Source organism: Strix uralensis, chromosome Z, assembly GCF_047716275.1.
Source record: "Strix uralensis isolate ZFMK-TIS-50842 chromosome Z, bStrUra1, whole genome shotgun sequence".
Taxonomy (NCBI): Eukaryota; Metazoa; Chordata; class Aves; order Strigiformes; family Strigidae; genus Strix; species Strix uralensis.
The window spans coordinates 4758371-4781481 of NC_134012.1; the positions used below are offsets into that span (position 1 = coordinate 4758371).

At 36.6% G+C, this 23111-nt stretch overlaps 1 protein-coding gene across 1 annotated transcript in view; it reads right to left on the reverse strand.

The window, feature by feature from the left end:
• RASA1 (RAS p21 protein activator 1) overlaps window positions 1-23111 on the reverse strand; it is a 70736-nt gene that overhangs the window by 14682 nt on the left and 32943 nt on the right. The window contains exons 9-20 of the mRNA XM_074856567.1: window positions 21319-21397; window positions 18268-18388; window positions 15862-16018; window positions 13849-13936; window positions 11380-11457; window positions 9933-10090; window positions 9568-9644; window positions 4876-5048; window positions 4508-4667; window positions 4179-4321; window positions 3322-3437; window positions 2072-2158 (exon numbers count right to left, since the gene is read on the reverse strand). Coding sequence (XP_074712668.1) covers window positions 2072-2158; window positions 3322-3437; window positions 4179-4321; window positions 4508-4667; window positions 4876-5048; window positions 9568-9644; window positions 9933-10090; window positions 11380-11457; window positions 13849-13936; window positions 15862-16018; window positions 18268-18388; window positions 21319-21397 — 1437 coding nt within the window. The remainder of the gene's footprint in view (window positions 1-2071; window positions 2159-3321; window positions 3438-4178; window positions 4322-4507; window positions 4668-4875; window positions 5049-9567; window positions 9645-9932; window positions 10091-11379; window positions 11458-13848; window positions 13937-15861; window positions 16019-18267; window positions 18389-21318; window positions 21398-23111) is intronic.

Consider the following 23111-nt stretch of genomic DNA (forward strand, 5'->3'; position numbering starts at 1 on the left):
ATCTAAATCATCTTTTAATTTTTTTTTGAGTGCTTGGACACTACCAGCAGACTGGTTTTCACTACAACAATACCAAAGCCTGACCACTTATAAAAGAAGAAGAGGACCTTACACTACCTTGCCTGTTGACAAGTGCACAGTGACGGTAATGTCCGTATTACTTGAAAATGACACACAAAGAGAGGTTCACACACCTTCCATATGACCAGGACACCTAATATATACTGTTAGAGAAGCTTCTTACTTCTCTAAGAACCATGAATTATGGGCTGGTAAGACAACAGTTCCTGGCTATATGTGAAGCTATAATATTTTCTATGGTTGAATTTAAAGCTATGAGGAAGTGATTTATTTTGAAGTCATGGCACATACACCAATTCCTCTTTTAGAAGTGCCCAAAGTTGAAAGCCAATGAGGTACGAATCTAGCATGGACCTTGCTGATAGTGAAGATGTAGAGCTTCTTACTCTGGTCAACCTGCCTAAATTAAGAATAAGTCAGTATCTACATGGGGGCTTTACAATCAGAGAGAAATGGCAGCATCTTCTGACTGATATAGTAGGGAAGATACCCAGACATCTAAAAACCGTCCACCTGCCGCTGAATATTCAATCCTTCTTGGATCAAAAATAGTGCAATAAAAGATAATCATCATCACTCAAGGCTGCGAAACCGTACTCTACAGACAAATCACTAGTGTTCACTTGTGAAGACCAACATCACAAGAGCAAGGGATCCAATATTTATAGCATCCAAGGGAGACCTCTAGAAAACCCTGAATGCGAGCTGTGTCCACTAAGGAAAACCACCTGGTTCTCTCTGGAGCTGGGTGGGAACAGAGAGAGAGATGGTACTCGCTGCTGAGCTCTACAGCCTTCCAGTAGGTTAGCCCCTCAAAGTAAGAGGAGCTCTCACAGTAAGAGCAGCCTCCACTTGAAGACAACGCCCCTGCATGGTACCCGGGATGACATAAGGCTTCTTGGTGTCAATATGATAAATGCAAGCCAAAGACAAATCCTCTGAAAGACTCCCTCCACGGGAGATTAACCTCAGCAAATCCTATGACCGCCAGACACCACAAAAAAGGGAAGATGTGGCTCTGAGACCATTAAAACCTCCAGTAGTTGGAAAAACAGTGTGAAAAGGATATCTTTGTCGAAATTTTTTGTTTGATATGTAGTGGCAACGGGCAGCGTTTAGAGGAAGAACTTGTGTATTACATTGGTTTATGAATGTACACTGGAGTTTCTGTGGCTGGTGCTAGTTCAGAGCAGTTCAGTTCAGTAACATGCAACATTTCTGAAGGAGCTCTGGAATGTTTGAACACGATTGGGCTGGAGCAGACAAATGAAACAAAACTGGGACAGCATGGAATTATGGGTTTTTGGAAACCAACAAAGAGCGTTGGTTCAGAGCGATGAAAACCAGCAGCCCAAAACCAGCAACTGTGAGCCTTCTCTGATGCAGAAAACTATATATCCCAACACAGACAGTACATTGGAGAAATCTAACATTGGACATAAATTGGACAATTGGAGAAGTCCAATTATCTTTATGAGAAGGTATTAAACTCCTTACAGGGCTGGGTCTGCATTTTGAGGGGCATGGATCTTAAACCGTGTAAGATTTCTCCAGCAATTAACAGACACTACGTGTAAGGCACAGTCCTCCCAGATGACGTATGACAGGAACATGATCTTCGGAGGTCACTGCTCTCTACAGGTATCACAAAGGTTAACTATTGCTTTGAAAGTAGTTTTTCTTTCCCAGCATGAAAAATGAAATTGCCGTTTTAGATTACTTTGTAAAACTTGACAAAACACAAGTAAATTTGAAGTTAAAACTGTCAAGTGAAGCTATACTGCCCTCTATACTACACCGTCTTATTCTGGCAAGGCTCTACGAACATGACTAAGACTCTAGTAAGCTCATAATCCTTAATTGGGATATCATGCCTCAGCATTGTAAATATCTTAAATACTGCTATATGGAAGAAACATAAACACACTGAGGTATGTCTTTAACAAGACATGAAAAGATTATTTTCAGAATGAAGCGACAAGTAACTTACCTAACAACTCTTGTTCTCATGGTGGTATTAGCTGGCCACTTGTTTTGAACAGACTTCTGTAGGCACCCATAAATATACCTCAGTGTCCTGCAGAAACAATAGCAAATCACTCATTCCATTAATCACAACATCAAAAAAGCTGGTCAGAAGGGATCTAGACCAACCTCCTACTTGATGCAGAACTATTACGAATTTACACATAACCTTTAAATTAACTTTAACTAAGAGTTAATTTATAAGTTAATGAATTTATAAATTTATATTAAAAAGTAAATTTATAAATGGCAAGGAAAAACCTTCATTAATACTCAGTTCTATATGCAATTCAGTGATTATTAATGATGTGCACTAAATGTTTTGTAACTGTTTCCTGTTACTTAAGTAGTATTTCCTAAAACACAATTTTTTTAAAAAAAATTTTTCTGTTCTTAACTAAACAGCTATTCTTTCCATAAATGAGGGTCAGGTAGTTAAGCAACCACAGCAATAGTCCTCTCCCATAAAAAATGGGAAATTGTGGTGCATTTCAGAAAATGTTGAGAGCTGCATCATATACTTAAAAGGAGTGCAACTTTTAATGCTGAGCTTGCCAACACTAACACAAAAGAAACACTTCTGTGCTACTCTGTCATCTCAAAATTGAGGACTTTGTATACTTTAAAAGTTAATGACACAGTGAAAGAAAACTGATAGTATTATCCACTTTTTATTTCATGGTTCAAATCTGAACTATGAAAACAAGTTATTTTAGCAATTAAAGGTAAAAAAAAACCCACCTCTGCATTTCCCTAGCAGACAGAAGCAATCATTCTACTGCTACCTGACTGTATTTTTAATATGCTGTTAATAATTCCACATCTTTCTCAGGAGGAGGAGGACTGGAAAGAATTTGTAATCACTTAAATACATGTAATTGTCTGCTCATTACTACTGTCTTCTACCTTTTTGTGGAAGTATGAGATTGATTATTTTTATTATTCTTCTCTCCCTGACCTCCTGGACCGAGTAGCTTCTCCTTCAAAGAAAAGCATGTGTGCTAGCCAGAGACTTTCCCAAAAAGCACTACTAATTCCTAAAAGTGTTATTTTTTCCCCGTCTATATTCTTCTGTGTGCATACAGCAACCCTAAAGACATTAGTCTTATGAGTGATTAGCAAATGAACCAGTAATAACATCATTTTAAGGTGCAATGTAATTCACACAAATAGGAATTTTGAAATACAAATCTGAACAGAAATGTACAAACTTACGGAGGCAGTATCTCTGCAGCCATGAATATTTTCTCCACCAATTCTGAAAGTATACTGAGTAGATGTGCCAAATTAGTGTTGACATCTTCATTTTTTTCTAACTTTGAGGGATTTAACTAAAACAGAAGAAGAAAAAGATTATATTTCTTCTTCTAACTAGAACTACATATACAGTTTCATAATATTCCACACTGAATACCAGTTCAAAGTAAATTAAATGTTCTGCTGCTGTACAAGTTTCTTACAGAACTTCCAAGTCTGTTTCAACGGCTAGTCAGGAAATGTGAAGAAGCAATGGTTTTAAGTTCCAATACACTAGGCTTTTAACACCTCAGATATTCACCACTGTGTACACAACCTTTTTGTCTCTCTCAATCCAAATTTCTGAGGACTCCCATCCTTTCCACAAGTAAGGTAAAGTGAAACACAGAAGTTAGGAGGGTCATTTTAAAAACAGTTTCAGGATTAATAACATCAGGAAGTGTTAAATTAAAACTAAAGTCCAGACATTGACTTCTATGATATCTTGAATTTACTAGAAGTTACTTAGGTCAGGACATTCAGTAACTGCTATGTAACAGCTTACAATTGCTAAAAAATAAATAGATAATTTAAAGAAATTTTAATTAAAAACCTTAGAAAGTTCTACTATGTATATTATTCAAAGCCAAAATCTAGGAAAATAAAAATCTCTTAATGAATTCAGTTCTTGTATTTCTCATGTAAACAAATTTTAGTTGTGAGAGATTGATAAATGTCTCTGAAGCTAATACTTAATGCAAACATAAAACCTAACAACCAATAGGTAGTTGTGTCAACAAACCAAAAATGTTTAAAAACATAGTTCAAGGTATCACCTCACAGGACTGCTTGCTCTCCATTATCTTTAATATAGAGTCTTTCAGTGCGTGGTGAACAAAACTTGTTGCTGTGGCTTTCATATACTGCTCCATCAGTGTACTTGCTAAAGTGGTGGCACGAAACAAGGTAGTAGCTTCATCTGAAAAAAAAGACAGCAAAGTGAAAAGTTGAGAAAAGGAGACAACAAAAAGCAGAAGGAAAGTGTGCTGTGTAAACACTTTAATATATGTTGTAACTAAAGAAGGAAAAAAAAGGAATGTGACAGAGCCCTTCCCGCCCCACCCGCCCAGAGTTCCAGTAAACTTTAGCACAGTTTGGTCAGTACCTTCCATGCTTATCTCCCTGTCATTTAGTGTTCGTAGCAACAAGGACTCAAGCTTTTCATGAAGAAAAATCTTCAGTAAAATGCCAGCCAACAGTGTTCTATCCTGTCCACAAACGTGTGACAAGGCATAGACTACATGAAGTTCTTTCTGGAGTATAAGCTGAAAGAAAAACAGAATTTTAAAATATTCAGAAGCTTCTCCTAACATACAACAGCTTTGGAAAAACTGCTGTCACACATCTGTATTGATATATATAGATCTCACTATAAATATTATTGAGTGATGTCAAGCACTGTTATTGAGATCTCAAACCACACAAAAAACAAACTTTGACAGACAAGCCAAGGGAAGTTAAACAACTTCATACCTCTTTAAACTCATTGTACTCCTCTTCTGGCATGATCTTCTCCATAGAGTAACGTGCTCGAACACGCAAAGATCCTGGCTCAATACCCTTTAATGGTACATTGGAGCTGAGCTGAAACCACTCATCTGTTGCATGTCCTTTCTGTAACCGGCTTAACTGGCAACGCATAAACACTTAAGGAAAAAAAGCATTGTTCAAGTAAGTTATCTCCAGCAAAACAAGGCTACTATTGAATAAAAAACCAGTTTATTTTCAGCACATCATCTTGTTTCAGCAAAAGAGCACTAATAAGAGTAATCAAGATTTTTGCCATCAATATATTAACAGATTCTCTCTTCAATGGTTTAAGACTCTTGCAAACTGAAGAAGAAATATAAAGCATTCTGTAAAGAATGTATTCATATACATTCAAAAACACTGCATGGATATTGACACAGTTTTCTCTGTAACACCCAAGTACTGAATAAAAAAGTGCTACACTGTAAATCCAGTCAAAAACTAAAAACAGATGAAGTGTTCAGAATCCACTGTCAGCTTTCCAGCCTTGGGCAGATACCACCATCAGGTGTGCTCCCTGACCACTTTGTTACTTCTTACTATCTATTATTACAGTTACTTCTTACTATTTATTAAGTATACAAAAGCTATGGCTTTTCCAAACACTGGCATATCTATTTCTTTTATACTAACTCCCAGGTTAAGGCTGTAACAGTTTATGCAGATCACATAAAAAAGTATTCCCAAGCAACTTGCTGCCTAGATAATGACGAAAGTGAACTCAAGAACGGCCAAATCATTAAGTAACCTTTCAGTGGTGTTGGTACCTTGAAACTGCCAAGTAATGACCTAGACTACCCCTCAAGTCTGGCCTAGCAGCTGCCTAGCAGGCTGCAGCAGCGAGAGCACAGAACCATCTGGTGCAGGCACAGGCACTCCTAAACAGAATTATTTCACACAGAAAGGGCCCAGGCACTTGCAGAAGCAACACTGTGCCTGTGAAACACCCACCGTGCTTCAAGAGGGGTCCACAGTTCAAGTTTCACGTTGAGCTTGTCAGTCAAATCTTTCAAGCAAACATCCTCTCTTTCCATGACTCTCCATGAGATCTGCTTTTAAGACCCTCACATTAAAAAAAAAAAACAACCAACAAACCAACAACAAACCAGGAGCTTTGGTTTGTTTTTTTTCCCACATTTCTGCAAAGCTCATACACCACACTGCCTTGCAGAAATTGTCAACAGTTCCAGTAGACCTCCCATTGCCCCTGTGTTGCAATACATAGCAGGATATTATTTTGATACTGCAACAGAAAAACATCACGTTTACAATGCTCACTTCAGGACATTCCCATTGCCTAGTTCCTATTTTTTGGAGTTGATACTGACAAAAGTGAATGCTTTCAAATCAGTCAAGTAGTGTGAAAAACAATTGATTATCACCTGCTACTTATCACCAGCATGGATGGGAGACTATGTCTTTAGACCAGATAAACAATTGACTCTCCTAGAACATTTCTCCCCAGCATCAAAGCTCCTGTACCCACAACTAAGCAATGTGGTTTTCTTATTATTTTGCTTGCATGTGTAAGGCACCTATATCTCAGCGAGATGAATGGTCAATGAAATACAGGATCTAGAATAAACTCATGATTTAATTTTGCCCTGTGGTTATAGTAGCAGTTCATAGCCATTATATAAATAATATAATCATGTTTTGATTTAAAAAAAAAATGGTCAGAAGAGAAATATCTGTACAAGGACTGCAGAACAGTTGCTATCATAAATTATATTCAATAACTTTAAAGGAACAAGACTTCTTCCCATTTAGCAACTTACACTGAATAGGCTACCTTCAGTAAGAGACTGCTATTAGTTGAAAAATTCAGGGTAATTACACTTTGCAGTCTAGCACATTTTAAACTGAAACAAATATACAGAGAATCATCAACGCAAACAACAGTTGATCTCTTTCCAAACATAGGTAAGAATTCTCTCAACAATGATCTTGATTCAAAAAGAATCACAATATTTTAAAGACATTGGCTCATTCTCTATGGACTTGCCTGCATGAGGTGACTGCCTCCATTATAAAAATGTTTCTTTTTCAACAAGAATTAATTTGAAATTAACCAACTATTATGGTGCAAAACCAACCCAAAACTTCTACTCCAGTTCAACACTGAGTGGTACTGCCCTGAGATATTTACTAGTTCAACTATCTAATCACACCTGAGCATCCCAGCTTGCAGCAGCAGCAGTTGAAGTCTACTAATACATTCTAGGGCTCTATTTTTTCCAAGACATATTATATTTATTTGAATAAATCCTCATGCAGTTTACAGTTGGATAAACAAAGAAAAATTTAAATAGAATTGCTACTGAACTGTTCAGTATCATTTCTGACTATTTGTATTTGAAATACTTCTTAAGAACAAAAATACTAAAATAATTATGGAATACGCATAATAGGCAAACTTCAGGCAAAGACTTGAAAACTCAGGAAATATTTTAAAATATTGAAAAAAGAGCCTTCATGCTGGTATCATTTTGGTATTTAACTCCTGTGTGTTATGATGAAAGATATAAAGCAGTGAGACCATTAACAGTTTGGGCCTTCAATCTACATTAGATGGTGGGAAAAGCAAGCAGAAAGGCTGACTTAACTCAATTAACTGTGAAGTTGAATAGTACCACCTTCACATGACTCCCACTTCATAGCAGTTCACATTTAACAGTTGTGGCTGAAAAAGGGAACATTCAGGAAAGGAACAAATTCTCTTGCTTTTGAAGAGTTCAACGCAGCACATAGATATGTTAGATAAGGTCTGGTTTAGCTCATGTTTTCCCCCTGCACTTTACATACTTAATAGGGCTGGGGATGTAAGCAGAAATATGTGTTCATTCAAGCTGACTTAGTCTAATCCTTACCCCAGAATGAAAGGACTGTTGGGTTATGCTGTAAGAGTGTACCTAACTGTAATCAAGAAACTCAGCCAATCCTGCTCCTGACCTAGATGAAGAAACCTTCTACCACCTCCCATCAGCTGGATGCATTCAAAGCCAACACAACCTCCTTAACCTTGGACAGAGAGGAGGAAACTACAAAAACACTTTTAAAGAAGTTACTGAAGTATCCCATTCAAGAATTATCCTTGCAGATTCTTTTGCTAACCAGAACTCTCACGCAGATAAATAATGAGTTTTCCAGCTCAAATGAATAAAAGAACACTGAAAGAACATGGTCACAACTGCAATTACAGCTGTTTTGTCTTTCAGAAGGAATGTACCTTTTTTCCTCTTACTATGCAGAAAGTTTTCTAGTCAAAGGAAGGAGAAAGAGGTTTGAAATTGAAGTAGGTTCTGCAAGAGCATTCAAAATGAGTAGTAATTCTACTTTGGTCAAGGTTTCCGTACAAATCTCAAAAAAAAAAAAAGATTATCAAGAAATTAGCACTGAGGCATATATAACAAGCCAGTAACAGAATATATGCAAACTGAAAATAACTGCAATGGACAGGCTTTGGAACAGACAGCTCTGAACACAATGGAAAACAAATCTTGGAAAAGAAACAGATCTTGGAAAAGAAACAAATCTTGGAAAAGAAACAAATCTTGGAAAAGAAACAAATCTTGGAAAAGAAACAAATCTTGGAAAAGAAACAAATCTTGGAAAAGAAACAAATCTTGGAAAAGAAACAAATCTTGGAAAAGAAACAAATCTTGGAAAAGAAACAAATCTTGGAAAAAATTTGAAGGGGGCAGGGAGAGTGTCCTGCCCTGCAGGCAGCAAAGAGAAGGAGGGGGCTGAAGCTGCTCCAGAACAAGCATGGTGGGAAACAAGATACCTTCAGTAAGGGGAAAAAAACCCTAAAACACACTGGTGGGAAGAGAACTAAATAAAAAAAATTCTCTTTTTCTATTTAAAAGCTCAGAAGCCATGTTTTTCAAACCTTTTATTTTCTAGAAAGCTGATAGATCTTACCAGCCTGCTATTTGATGGAACACAAACAAAACCACAGCTGAAGAAGCAGCTGTCTGGGTAACACGAGAAAAATAATTTCTTGGGAACTGCTGTAAAAGGCAGCAGAAAATATGAATCCTTTCCCGTTCAAAGTCATACTTTGGATACAAAGGTACCCAAAAGTGGTGCAAGAAAAGTAGACAGATGAGGTAAAATGAAAAGAAAACAAGGTAAATTTTGTTCAGAGACTGCTAAGATTTTTTTTTTTTTTTTTAAAAAAATGATGAAAGTACTACACCTTTCTTCCCTTTCTCTTTCTCACTGGAAGCAACAAAAAACCTGAAAAGGAATTCCATGCAATCAGTCTTAAAATTCCGTGGAACTTGGCATTTTATGGAGCAGACTGATACTGACAACTTCTCTTTCCTCTTGCTTTTTGGTAAGTGCAGCCATTGTATAACACAATGGGTACGCTAGAGTAGAGCTAGGAAAACCATCAGATACACAGGACTGGATTAATGTGTGTTTTGTTACTAAAAAACATGCAGGTTCTCATTGTAAAAACATTAATGGAAAGCCAGTACCAGACATCCAATACATACAAACACAGCAGTATGGTGAGCACAAAAATATACTTATTTCTCTTGTGACAAAGTTTGGCAAGAGTAATGAAAACCACACAAAGTATTCATTGCTGCAATATATATTCATCTTTTACAGAAAAATACTTACATATATCTGGATCTTTACTTTTCTTTGTTTTGTTACTAAGACTTATCTCAAATCTATTAATATCAGATGAAAGATCACTAGGAGAAAAGACAGAAAGCCTCAATTAATACTATACTTGGCTGGCATTTAAGCTTATTCTAAACTCATTTCAATCCTGAGTTCTCATTATCAGCCAAAGACACTTCTATTAACAAAGATACGTAGGTGCTTCTGCCCATGCAGAATTTGGCTGAAAGGTTCCTGCTGCATAAACACACATACAGTATTTTTAGAAAGCATATGCAAAACAGTACACAGTGTTAAGAATCTTAAATGCAATGCAACTTACGAGTGAAATTCAGTAATTCAAGAAGATTAAGACTTACTCAAAGACAAATTCTTCTGACCACACAGGGTTCTGGCCTTCCCTGATGTGTGTTTTTGCTACCTGGACACTGTTCAGGTAGATGTTACAATACGGATTAGTAAAATGCTTTACTGGGAGCGTATGAGCTTCTTCTACATGCAAAATAAGACTGCTGACCTAAAAAGAAGAAATACACAAAATTTACTTTTTGTTGCTAAAAGAGAAATACAAAACCACACGAATTAATTATTTTTTATCCTCTGTGCAGAAGCTTAATATTAATACATGCATACTGAATACAAACTAAAATTTCCTGATAAGAAGAGCAAGGAACAGAAGTAATGGAACAACATTTTAAGAGGCACCAGTGGCAAAGTAAGAGTAACTCAAATAATTACTGAAAACGAATCTCCAGCCCCATGTTTTTAAGACATCTTGTTTTCTTCTTTTAAAATTACCTTTGAGGCATTAGGATTCGCAAATACAAACTTTTCTATGCACAGAAAATTTTACTGAAATCAAAGACTGGCACCTTGAATAAGAGCCATGGACAATTCCAAACACAACGGCTTATTTGGTGTTTTCCTAACAGATTCCATAAAATTCCCTTGTGCAACAAGTTACATTCTATTCCTTTATGTAGACGAGCATTTTCTTCACTTTTTGAAGAATTATTTCAGATTGCCACTCTTTTTGCTTTATTTTTGCAGATTGAAGCCCCCAATTCCACCTGCCACTTTATCTGTGAATTCACCAAATTTAGTTCATTTATTCAGAAGTATCCAAACATCTTTAATGTTAACTACAGAACAGTTTCAGTGTCCTGAAAAACATCCAATTTTATTCCCTTCTCCACTGTCTGCTAAAACAACTGCAGTCAAAGTTCCTAACATTCAAAAATATCAGGGATTCTTGAAGTATTTTCCTGTTATTCTCCAATCATTAGAAACTTACCCATTTACGACTATCTGTCCTCTATCTCTGAGGAAATTCTGGCAAACACAGCACTTTCAAGAGGCCAAGAGAAATTAAGCCACAAGCATGGTTCAGCACGCATTTGTTAGTGAAAATGAATAATATTAAATGCATATTTTGTTCACATGTCACACAAGTCTGTCAAATTTTTGAAGTTTCCCATATGTGGTAAATTTTAAAAGTTAAGATGATACAAACACTGACTTCTTTAAACTTTTACTCAAACGTAGCGAAAAAATAATACCTAGCAAAGCACGTGCAGATTGCCTAAAGCCATTTTGCTTTTAATGTATGTAGACATTATAATAAAGTGTAAGTCATTCTGGTTGGTTTCACAAGGGTCCTGTGTGACTCCAAAAAAGAAGGTAAGTATATGCATGATTTACTATTGTTGAAAGGAAAATTCTGAGATTTATCAGTATCATTTTCATGCAATGAAAAAACAAATCATTCCTTCAAATGCGCCGCCAACCCCATAATATCAGCTTCACCTGACGTAGACGTTTATTTGATGTTCCTGGACTGGTTTTTCTTAAACTGCAAAACATCTGCAGTGCTTTCATCCAGTCCTAAGAGAGAAGGATGCAGAACAGTGTAATAAAACAGCCAGACACAGCTTCTTGCAGTGGAACAGGCATATCTAAAAAGAGTATCTGAAGTTCTCCCTTTAGTTTGGCAAAAAAGTTTTCTGTAATTACGAAGTATGCAAGTTTGAGTATTAAAACAAAATTCTTATCTTTACTGAGCAAAACCTAATAAAGAATTTGCAAATCTGAACAATTTTGTCTTTTAGAAACACCAAGCATTACTAATGAATATATGGTGTGAACTTTACCAATTTTCCAGTCTAGTAATATTAAATGAAATTACAAATAGTATATAAAATGAAGCAAAACTTGTTTGCTTCTGAGAAAATTACAGTTAACAAGCCAAACTGTCCTGATTTTTCTTTCCAGTACTTCTGTATGGCAGCTGTAATATTGTGTACAATTCAAACAAAAACTAAAACAGCATTAACAGCAAAACACAGAGCATATATCTATCATTCCCCATTTTGTCTGCTCAAAAACGCATACAGCAGAGTGGATGGGTGGATTCCTTTTTGATCAAGGAAATAAACAGGTTGTCTAACACCAAAATGACTGTAGAACCTTTGTGTGTATTTTTTTTTTAAACAAATAAGCTAAGAGGCACTGCCAACTTGCCAGACCACCTCTGAAAAAGTCACTGCAGCGTGAGAAAGTTGCGAACAGAGGAGCTTTGCAAGGGGCCTTTGGAAGGTGAAAGATGTGTTATAACCTCATTCCCAACCACTGAATTTTGTATAGCTCTTGCAAAGCACAAAAATTAGGTTTTGACCAACAGCCTTCTTAAGTCGGTATCTCAAAGATCCACCATCTAAAGTACAACGGAAAAATGTCATTAAATATCTCTTAACACAAATGAGTATGCCTCTATACTCTCTCATAGCATCTCATTCCCCTTAAATGCCGAAGCTCACAACAGTGAGAATGAACAATGTGCCACAGTAAGCACAGTGACATTAGTACGTAAGGCTACATTTTCCATTCGCTTTTGTTTTGTACAAACCATAAATTCCATAGGATGGCACTGCTTTGATATTTATTTACCACATTATGAGAGCGTCTTAATATACAAATAAAGCTATTCTTCTACGAAATGCTACAGAGTAAGAAAGCTGAACTTTCTCAAAAGAGAAATATCTATAAACTTTCCAGGGTCAAAGCCACATTATAAAAAAAAGCCCAACTCCATTCTGTATAAATGCAGTGAACAGTCTGTTAAGCAGATCAAAACCAAAAGCAGATTATACCAAATGTTCAGGGAACAAGACAGGATATTCTGTCTTCTACACATTCTTAATTCTTTTCATTTCTAGAACACAAAAGACATTGCAGATGTGACAAAAATGAATGTACAGAGTAATGAATGTGGAAATTAATGTATATATTCTCAATTAGTATACAGCACGCTGCTTCTCAAAGACAGTACATTAAGAGTTGTGTGACAAATGCACTACATTATTCTGATGTCATCTCAGCTACTTTAACAAATTTGTATTAACTTAACAAGAAAATTCGTGCTTTCTTTTATATACAGCACAAGAAGAATACCAAATTTATACAGCCTTCGTGCTTGGGTCAATAGCAGTCTATTATAAGTGCTCTAAACAGCTTTAATTCCATTTAAATAAAATCAAATACAAAGCTTAACTTCTGATGCAACACATATTTCAGAGCCGTAAACTTAATAAATAAGGACATTGCCTTCTCTTAGATATGTTCTCCTGCTGGTGAGTGAATTTCAGAAAATTTGGCTCCTATCCTACAATTCTTAATCAGCAAACATAACTGCTAGAGAGCTAGTAACTAAAGGACACCCACTAAAACCAGAAAACCTTGCTTTTTGTACATGATCAGGGCCCAAGACTATGAACTACCACCAATTTATGGACAGGACAAGTAACTGCAAACGGCAGCTGTTCAATGCACTTTGGTCACTGGGCGCACACACAAGCATTAGCGTTTTAGTTCATATCAGGAATATGCCTTTGAAGGAAAACTCTCACTTACCATGTTCTGGTTTATGACATGAAAAGTCCTAGACAGTAAATTGTTCTTCTGAATTGAACTACATCAAAAAAAATAAGTTCTACAGAAACATACAGTGGAAAATAATGGAAGTTCAGTCCATGGGACCCGATTGGAACTTCTCCAAAGTAAAACCCCCAAGTGCAGTTAATATAGGTGCTGGATTCTCAGCACCAACCATTCCGCTTACAGATCTGCCACTACTCCATTATAACACCTGCTAATATTGACACAGCCACTAACTATTTGTGATACACTTGCCTCCTGTTTCAAAAGAGCAGTATCGTTAAACACCACAGGACAAAAAAAATTCATTCTTAAATTGTATTTACAAACAAAAGTTCTCACCTGTGCTTGTTCTGGAGTTTCGCCTGCAAAGTAAAAGATGTAATGCTCTTCACTAAAGTGCTGAACTACTATCTGAAAACAGTTTGGCCTTAAAAATAAACAAAACAAAAAATATAAGTTTTATTAATCTTTGTAATATTAACGGACACCTTTGCTTGTTGATCTGTGCCAAAACAAAGTTTACACTGAACTAATACATTTCTGCTGTTTGTCTGTAAGAAGTATTGAACATTGAACACTGCATCAATTTTTTTTTGTCTACACGTAGCATCATCATACATGGAAAGAGGAAGAACTCCAGCTAGAAAATTTCTCAGGTCCTTCAAAACTGCATTTTGGTTTGAATGTATTATGTCATTTTAATAAAACCACACTTTCGTACAGCTAATTTGTTTCAGAATATTGAGAAACTTTTAGAGTGGTCTGTGCTGAATAGGCATGAATGCTGATTTAAGGCAAAAAAAAGCCATCCGGTAACGGAAAAGACTTGTCAATGAGGACTATTCCTAAAGATTTTAAAAGCAGCAGAGGTTCAGCATTAGTCCCTGATCAATTAACGATACATTAAGGATTTGTTTTCTCATGAGTTCGGGAAACAATATGAACATAAGGAATCCCCTATCTGAACGTGTCCCACTGCTCTTGCGACCAATAAAATACGTATTGTACCGCATGTTAACCACTGATGTACACGACAAACCTCTACCACCTTAAATGCAAATATAGTGTCTTTGCCATTTTGTGTACCTCCACTCATTTGCCAAAAAGTCAAAGACACTTTGCTTTGTCAAATTACAAGCTATTTAAAGTGCACACTTTATTCATGACCTTCCACACTGTGCTCAAGAAAGTTTAGCTCTCCCAAAATGTTTACAATATACACCAAAGCTTCCTGCAGAATTGCCAACTTACACAAGGAACATTTCAATAATTTTTTTATTACTGTTCTGGTACTCCTTATCTACATCTATGCCCATCAACCCAATTAGTTTAGCGGATTTTTTCAAAATTATTGAAAAGATTAAGTAAAACCCCCAACAGATCAAACAAAAGCACCAGTCTTTGCAGCTTAAGAAATGCCACTAATTTTAAGCATTTGTCTTGAAGTTTTTTCACAAAAAAACCCTAGAAGTTGACTATATATCAATTTTTAATAAATATTAAGATCCATGGAATAACCAGAAGTTCTATCTAACACTTGTAGGATTAAGTGTATTTATTTCTTCTCTATGACATAATACAGGCCGTGGAGGGGTTTTTTTGTAACCACAAATGAAAAAGTATGTAAACTCTTTCTTGTTAATTACTAATGATACTCAAAAGACTTTTGATTCCAGCTTCTTTGCTGATAATCACATCCCTCGCAGTTGGCATATTTTGAATATCAAAATATTACAGTAAATAAGATTTGATGCAAAAATTATATGAGTATAGTAATTACGCAAAAACAATTTCTGAAGATGTTGACTTATATGAACTAGTTTACTACTAAGTTGGTCTAATCTAACAAAAGCACTTGTTCAACAGAAAAGCACTTACAGACTCTGTCTAATCAAGTTAGCTTTCAAATACCTATCCAAAAAAAATGTAGATCTTCTGGAACTGACTTAATTCTTTATTTTGTCAATTCTTGGTTCAAAAGGATTAAAACCCTTGGTTCATAATCTCTAGTGTCTGTAAAATGAAATGTAGAACATTAATACACTCAATATTCAAGAATGACAATGCAAAAAAAGCTCAAATCATCACATTGTAACTTCCGTACTAAATTCTAAAATTTCTAACTTGAAGTTGTTTGCGTACAGCTGCTAGCAATTGAGTTGCCATGGCTCAACAAGTTACTATTCACCAATTACATCTGCCTGCATGTGCCCTTGCAATCACACCAATGACGCAAGCCAGGGCTACTTGTTCACTAGTCCCCGCGAACACATTGCCCATGTCTTGCACATGCCTCAAACCAGCAGCCAACTCTCCTGCTGCACATACGAGAATTAAAAGCCGGTGTCCTACCTGCCAAACAAACTGTCATGTACTCCGTAGACGGAACACACACTAAGGTCTATTAGTCCTTTGGGTTTTGTGGCTCGTTTTTCACTTTCAAAATAAATAAGCTGGGCATCATTTCCCTCTAATATAAAGTACAAGTTTTTCCATCTTTTTCCTTTACCTGTAAAAGAGTCAAGCAAAAAGTTACGATACTGTTTAAAATAAAGTGTAAATTTTGTAAATGAAGAAAACAAAAGAGGGCAGTAAAGTTTTTGTCAAATTGCAAACAGAAGAACTATGTACAGGTAATCACACCTACATTATTCTATCAGTATACATAATTTTACACAACATTTGGCTAAAACTAGACCCTCTTCAGAGATGCAGGTAGAGATGCAAAAGGTTCTCTTAAACATTTTCACTAATTTCAACATTAGGCAAGTGCATATGAGCTGCCTGGACACTGAGTTCCTCTCAGTGTTAAGACTGTATCTACACAGTTCACAAATAATGATGCTGTGGATCCCATTTGTTACAATTTTAATTAAGAAATAGACTCTTGACATGAGAAAGTTACTCGTGAACTGACCGATGTTTAACAGATTGCATTACAGTATCTTAAAATAGTATGGCTGAATAACAGAAATGGGAATACGTTATATGCAAACTTAGAACCATGCCCCAAACACAACCATATCTAAGGATTTGGCCGGTTCCACTTGTTTCAGAGAAGATATTATCTGAACTACCATGGATTAGGAACTTTCTGCAACTAATTAATGCATAAGTCACAGTACCATTTAGAAAAAACTTTCAGCCTTAATTTTATACTTTGATCATCATAAATCCACCATGGGCCTCAATAAATGAGTACCAGCACTGTTTTGAAAAGACAAATCTAACATCCACTTATGACACTCTGTCTCCTAGATGGAAGCGTGATTTCACTGAATTTGTTCGATATGCAGCTGTGTGCATCTCTCTACACCTATTTAGTACTCCAGTTAGCACATTTAAATTATCTCATTACATCTTTTAGCTAAAGGTTTTAAATTCATTCTCAATTCCTCACTCTATGACATCCTTCTACACGTTCTCTCAGAAGAACCAGCCTACTCAATAAAAGTGATGCTTTCCTTGTTCTGTTTGGAGGGTCTACAGTTTAGGTGGTTTATTTTTTTAAATGTCTCATATTCGGCTACATGTAAAATCATACCTTCTTTCTCACTTTTGGTCGCTATCCAGATTATTATCTGTAATTTATCCCTCTAGTTCTGGTCTTTGTCATTTGCAGAAATTTTCTTATTGATTATTATATATTATTGATATTTTATATTATTGGTATTATTGATATTAATATATTTATATGGTATGTTATTGATAAGTTTTTCTGCTTCCATTAATGTTGATTTTTTAAAAAAGTAGAAATATAACACTTGGTAAGGGACTAGCTTCCTCAGAACTTCAGAGACTCGCTCAATGGCAATTCTTCAAGGTCACATTGAGTCAAGCAGTCATCAACATTTTATGTTCTATTGACTGTGTCAGTGTTAGAACCCTAAAAAAGTCACTATGTATCTTGTACAGCAGAAAATACATTTTAACATTTAAAACATACAACCTAACATGGAATAACAAAATTAAACCAGCTGTGCTCTCCAACAAATGTGCCAGATTTATACTATTCTAGCTCTAACCTACTCTTGTCAGCTAGAATTTAATGAATTCCATATCAAATACTAACACTTTTTATGAGCATACACTTCATTTAATGAGTCTGAATGGTAACTGACAAGGATGCCTAGTTTTTGCACTGCACTCTTGATTTTTTTCAGAACAACTGCCAATTGACATTTTGATACTGCATGTGATTTTATGTATCATGTTGTTCTATTCATGTACTACTTAAGGAAAGCGATCTTTGATACTCTTCACACCCTTTCTAGAACCTTTTGCCCACTTCAATTTTGTCCTTTCCAGTACCACTTCTATACTAAATTCACTAAGTATCCACGATACAGATATCTGTATCTCCAGCTTGGACGAGAGAAGGCTGAGGGGTGACCACATCACAATCTACACCTTCCTCAAGGGGGGCAGCAGAGGGGAAGGTGCTGATCTCCTCTCTCTGGTGACCACTGATAGGACATGAGGAAATGGAATGAAGCTGCGTCAGAAGATCAGGTTGCACATTAGGAAAAGGCTCTTCATTGAGAGGGTGGTTGGTCAGTGGAACAGGCTCCTCTGGGACGTGGCCACAGCACCAAGCCTGGCAGAGTTCAAGGAGCATCTAGACAACACTCTGAGCCATTTGGTTTAGTTTTAGGTGGACTTGATGATCCTTATGGGTCCCTTCCAACTTGCGATATTCTATGATCCGTATCTGCATTTCTTTTAGAAAAAAATTTTATAGAAGTAAACATAACTCACTTTTTTTCAGAAGATAACCTTTTTTGACAATATTTTTATAAAAAGCATCCTTTGTTTTCCGACGAATTGTATTGTAGATTTCTTTTCCATCCACTGTATCATTAAGCACTTGTTCTTGGTGCTGGTAAACATGTAAGAAAAATGTATTTTAAGCTCAGAAATCACCATTAAAAAAGTGAAGCTGCAACCAGGATCATCTTACTGAATACTACCAACTCCCTATTATTGTTCTCTCATGCATTTTAATAAAGTAATATAATTTTTCATACAATACCTTTGATAGAAAATGTAACTTTTTCCATATTTCCAGAATTATGACAGAAGAAAAAAGTTTTCAATACAGACCAACTTCTACCAAATAACATTGTATCTTTTCATAGTAAATAAAAAGCAGCATCTTTCACTGAGATTTCTGTTAAATTTATACAAGTGTTTACAGATTTATCTAGCTTCTCTCTTCTACCAAATCTTTTGAGTCTGAGTAATAATGAATAAACTCTGAAGTAGCAAGAATGGTGCAGATCACAATTAAAACCGACTCACTCAAACTTGCACAGTTCCTCATTAACCTCATTAGAACTCACATGTCCTAACCAAGTAGAACTCAAGACGAGAGAAGAAAGCAGAAACAGGAAACAGAAAAAGGATAAATTCACACAGAAAACTGTAGGACCTGGAAATGCAAGTAACAAAAGGAGAATGGCCAAAAGCCAAGCCAAGTTTGACCTTACCAAGTAAGCTGATCAGCAGAAGTTCTTTAGCCAAAGAAAACATGAAAAGCAAGACTGCCAAGCAGTGAGAACAGCATTGAGATGACAAGCAACATATGAACTGGCTCATGCTAAATATTCTACTTTGCTTCCTGCCCATGTATCTACAAGAATTATGATTTTGAACATGACAAAAGCAAGATGAAAAACACTTTGGTAATACTAACAGGAATTACAGGACCTACAGTAGAAGCAACATCCAGATGTTTATGAGCTCAAGATAATCTCCATAACATAAGTAGGCAGGGAACAGCACACAAAACAACATATCTAGTGACAAATATTTTTAAGTAAATTTCGTATTAGACACAGGAAATCAATCTGACCCTAGATGGATGCAAAACTTTAGGATTATTTTTCCCCTCAAAAACACAGAAGGGAGGTAACACAAAGCTGAACATAAATTGCACCATTGACCACAACAAAAATTTTTAAGCAAAGTCACAAATATATCTGAATAGGTTAAAAGAATCTGAAGTAGTCTTGCATGGAAAATTGGTCAATGCAGAGAGGGTTATTAATACAGGAATTTTAAGTGTGTATGCAAAAAGCTAAAATTAAGAAAATTACTGCCATGATTCAAGAGGAATAATGGAGCATGAGGAAAGTAATTAGTGAAGCCTTTCAAGGAGCAGGCTCAGGATTCATATTTTCTTTTTGTCCCAATTACATTATCAAGCACCAGTTAACAGCAGCAACAACCGAGAAGCACTGATGACACAACACAATTAGCAGTACAGGAAAGATCAGAATAACAAGGTGTAAGTCTGCTAGTACAATGCAAAAGTTACACTTGTTGATACCTACCCCTAGAAAACAGAAAATGAGAAACTTGAACAGCTGAGTCGTTCACAAGAGGAGTGAGCTGTGCTGTAACATGGCTGTGACAACATACTGGGTCTGGCAGGGATGGAGTTAACCTCTGTCACAGCAGCCCCTGTGGTACTGTGTTTTGGTTTTGTGACTAAAACAGTGTTGGTAACACACCAGTGATTTTGGCTTTTACTGATCGGTGCGTGCACAAGACCTTCTCCGTTCCCCACTCTGCCCCCTCCTCAGCCTTGGGTGGACAAGATGCTGGGACCAGAGAAGAGCCGGGACAGCTGACGCCAGCTGATGGAAGGGATATTCCCTGCCATATAACATCATGGTCAGCAATAAAACTGTGTGTTTGTGTGGGGGTTGTCTTCCTGGGTGACCACTGCTCAGAGAATCGGTGGGCATCAGTCTGCTTGTGGGAAGTGGTGAGTGATTGCCTTTGCATCACCACCATCACCCCTTCCCTACTTATTAAACTGTATTTATCTCAACCCAGGAGGTTGGGGTTTTTTTTGCCTTTGTCCCCATTCTGCAGGAAAGGGGAGTGAGCAAACAAAGGTGTGGGTCCTTATCTGCTTGCCACTGTCAACTCCCCACAGAAAATGACACCTATTCTAGGTTATTTCTGTAAAGTATTATCCAGAGAAAAAGGCAATTACTCATGACGTGGTACTCTAAACCGTTCTGGTCTACCACATTCAAGAAAGGTGAGCTCACACCAAAACTGCTGGCAGCAGAGCAACCATGAGAACATTACAAAGGGACACAATCAGCTTTGGTACGCTTAGCTTAGTGAGCTGACCAAGAGAAAATACAAGAAATGTTCTTGTATTAATAGGATAGATCTCACAAAGGGATATGAATTGACCATAACTCTATTTAGGGAGGAAATTAAAGGCAAATTTCTAACCATTGAAACATGAAAGTTTGGAAGCAGAGGGAACAAAATATACATGTATACTTTTTAACTAGCTATAAGCTTATGAAAACCTAGATGATGTGGTGTGTGTATTACTGGTGGTCTCTTAGGGTGAACATCTGCTCGGGCACAAGACCTGCAATCCCAGCCCTACAATCAACCCCAAAGCTTTTCTGTGCACACAGGTTTCCTCTGGCAGAAGAAAAGCCCCAGACACAGAAGACAGGAGGGCAGACTGGTTCCCCCTAACGTGGGACTAAGGCACAGCATGGTTGAGCCACAGGTCAGAGCTAAGGGCACACAGCAGAGGATGAACACCTCAGAGGACAGAGAGCTTACCACATTTTCTGTTGACTACAAGCCAACCTTTGGTAAGTGAATGTGTTTGAGGTTGAAACAAAAGGAACACACAGGCTGAAAACATTAAAAATGGAGACGATGCTGTATAACTACCGTTGGTATCTCTGGTGTAATTCAGTTCATAAACTGATTTATGATTAGGTCTGTGTCTTCAACAACAAGCTTCCAGAGATTAAATCTTACCTGCATTGGAACAGGATCTTTAAGGTAATATCCTTCAACAATCTGTTCTTTCCGATAGTGCTCAATGATGTCAGCAATACTGTTACAATGAGAAAAAGAGCATTCAAGTGTTAGACATGTTAGATTTTCCTCTGTTTGAGAATTTGCTTTTCTACACAACCACAGAAAACTGTCTCACAAAGTTCTAACAAATCAAGTGTTAAACATCATAATCTCATTTGTAGCAACGAGAATTTACTAATATACTGAAGTCAAGAAAGTTCACAAAACTGTATTCAGAATGTATTCATTCTAAACTCTACAAAATATTGTAATTAATTGTTTAAAACGCCAAATGATGACACTGCTATTTCCACATTCAAGCAGCACATGTGCATTACCAGCTCTCCAATCAGGCTGAAAATTGCTATTTCGTTGGCAATAATTTTAAAAGTCCTAGAGTAACCAGGGAAGGGGAATGGGAGATACCGCAAGTGCAGAGTAATTTCCTTCTAGGAGGACAGGAATAGGAAACAGAAATCAGGGCTTATAGAGGTTATACTTGGATATCACTGAGCTATCCTGGTAAATTAAATACTCAATTGGTAGCACTCCTCTACAGGGAAGCATTCATGCTAATCACCAGATTCAGATTGCAATTGTGTTTGGAAGACTCAGGAGAGAAGTAGTAGCAGATAAAACCTGAAATTCAAGGCATCTGAGTTGCTCTAACTTATTTTTGCAGTTACTGAAATTCACACTGTAACAAAGAACAGTAACATGAACATCAATAGAAATGAATAATTTGTATGCGAAATAGCAACCTAAAAAAAGAACTAAATAATTAAGTAGAAAACAAAAATATACTGAGTGTGTCTTCTCACTTCATGCATACTTAGCTCTGTGTGCAAAGATAATCAAGAAGGCATGCGGCAGTGAAATCTTTGACCTGTTACCATTGGATACAGTTGTGTCCAACACAGGAACAATATCTGATACTGTAAAAATAATCTCAGAAACTTTTGAATAAAGTTACAGCAAGACATCTTACCTCACTTTTCTCTCTCATTCTACAGCTGTGAATGAGTGCACACTCGATAAAATAATCTTCCCACACACGTTTTTGTTTTTCAGGTATGAAGAATGACATAAACTTCTCTTTCAGTATTACTGAAAGCAATTATTTCAAGTTTTCCTGAGATGCAATGTGAATATGCCATTTTCTGCATAAAAATTTAAGCTTTGCCACACTACAGGAAATAATAACTCAGTCATCATATTTTACATGTTGAATAGCTACTGCCAACTTCCTGTAATAAGTAGAAGAGCATTATATAATTTTCCTCACTCAACAAATCAAGAATACCTTGACTGTCAACTCCTCTCCCTCCTTGGTTAAAGATGCCAGCAGGAGTTCCTCAATATAAGGACCAGGTGCCTAATTTCTTCCAATTTCATAAACAGGCTGAAGAATAAATTCTGTTTTATTTGAAAACTACTTTGTAGTTAGAGTACCATATAGACTAGGACTTTATGCCTTGACGGAGAGACTAATGGCTTGACTTTGTAGCCCTCTCCTCCCGCAAGTGAACTCAATTCAGGTGGTCACCCTTCCACATTGCCTTAGCACTATGACAGCTACGCCTGAACTGAACACTGCAGGCAGAAAGATACCAGATATCTTCAGACAAGTACACTACAGAACGCACAGCTGCAAGTGATCGGAGTTATCTAATGTGTGTAACGTTGAGCATGAAATCAGACTGACCACAAAACTTAATTAGGAGACAGGAAAATGAATCATAGCCTTCTTC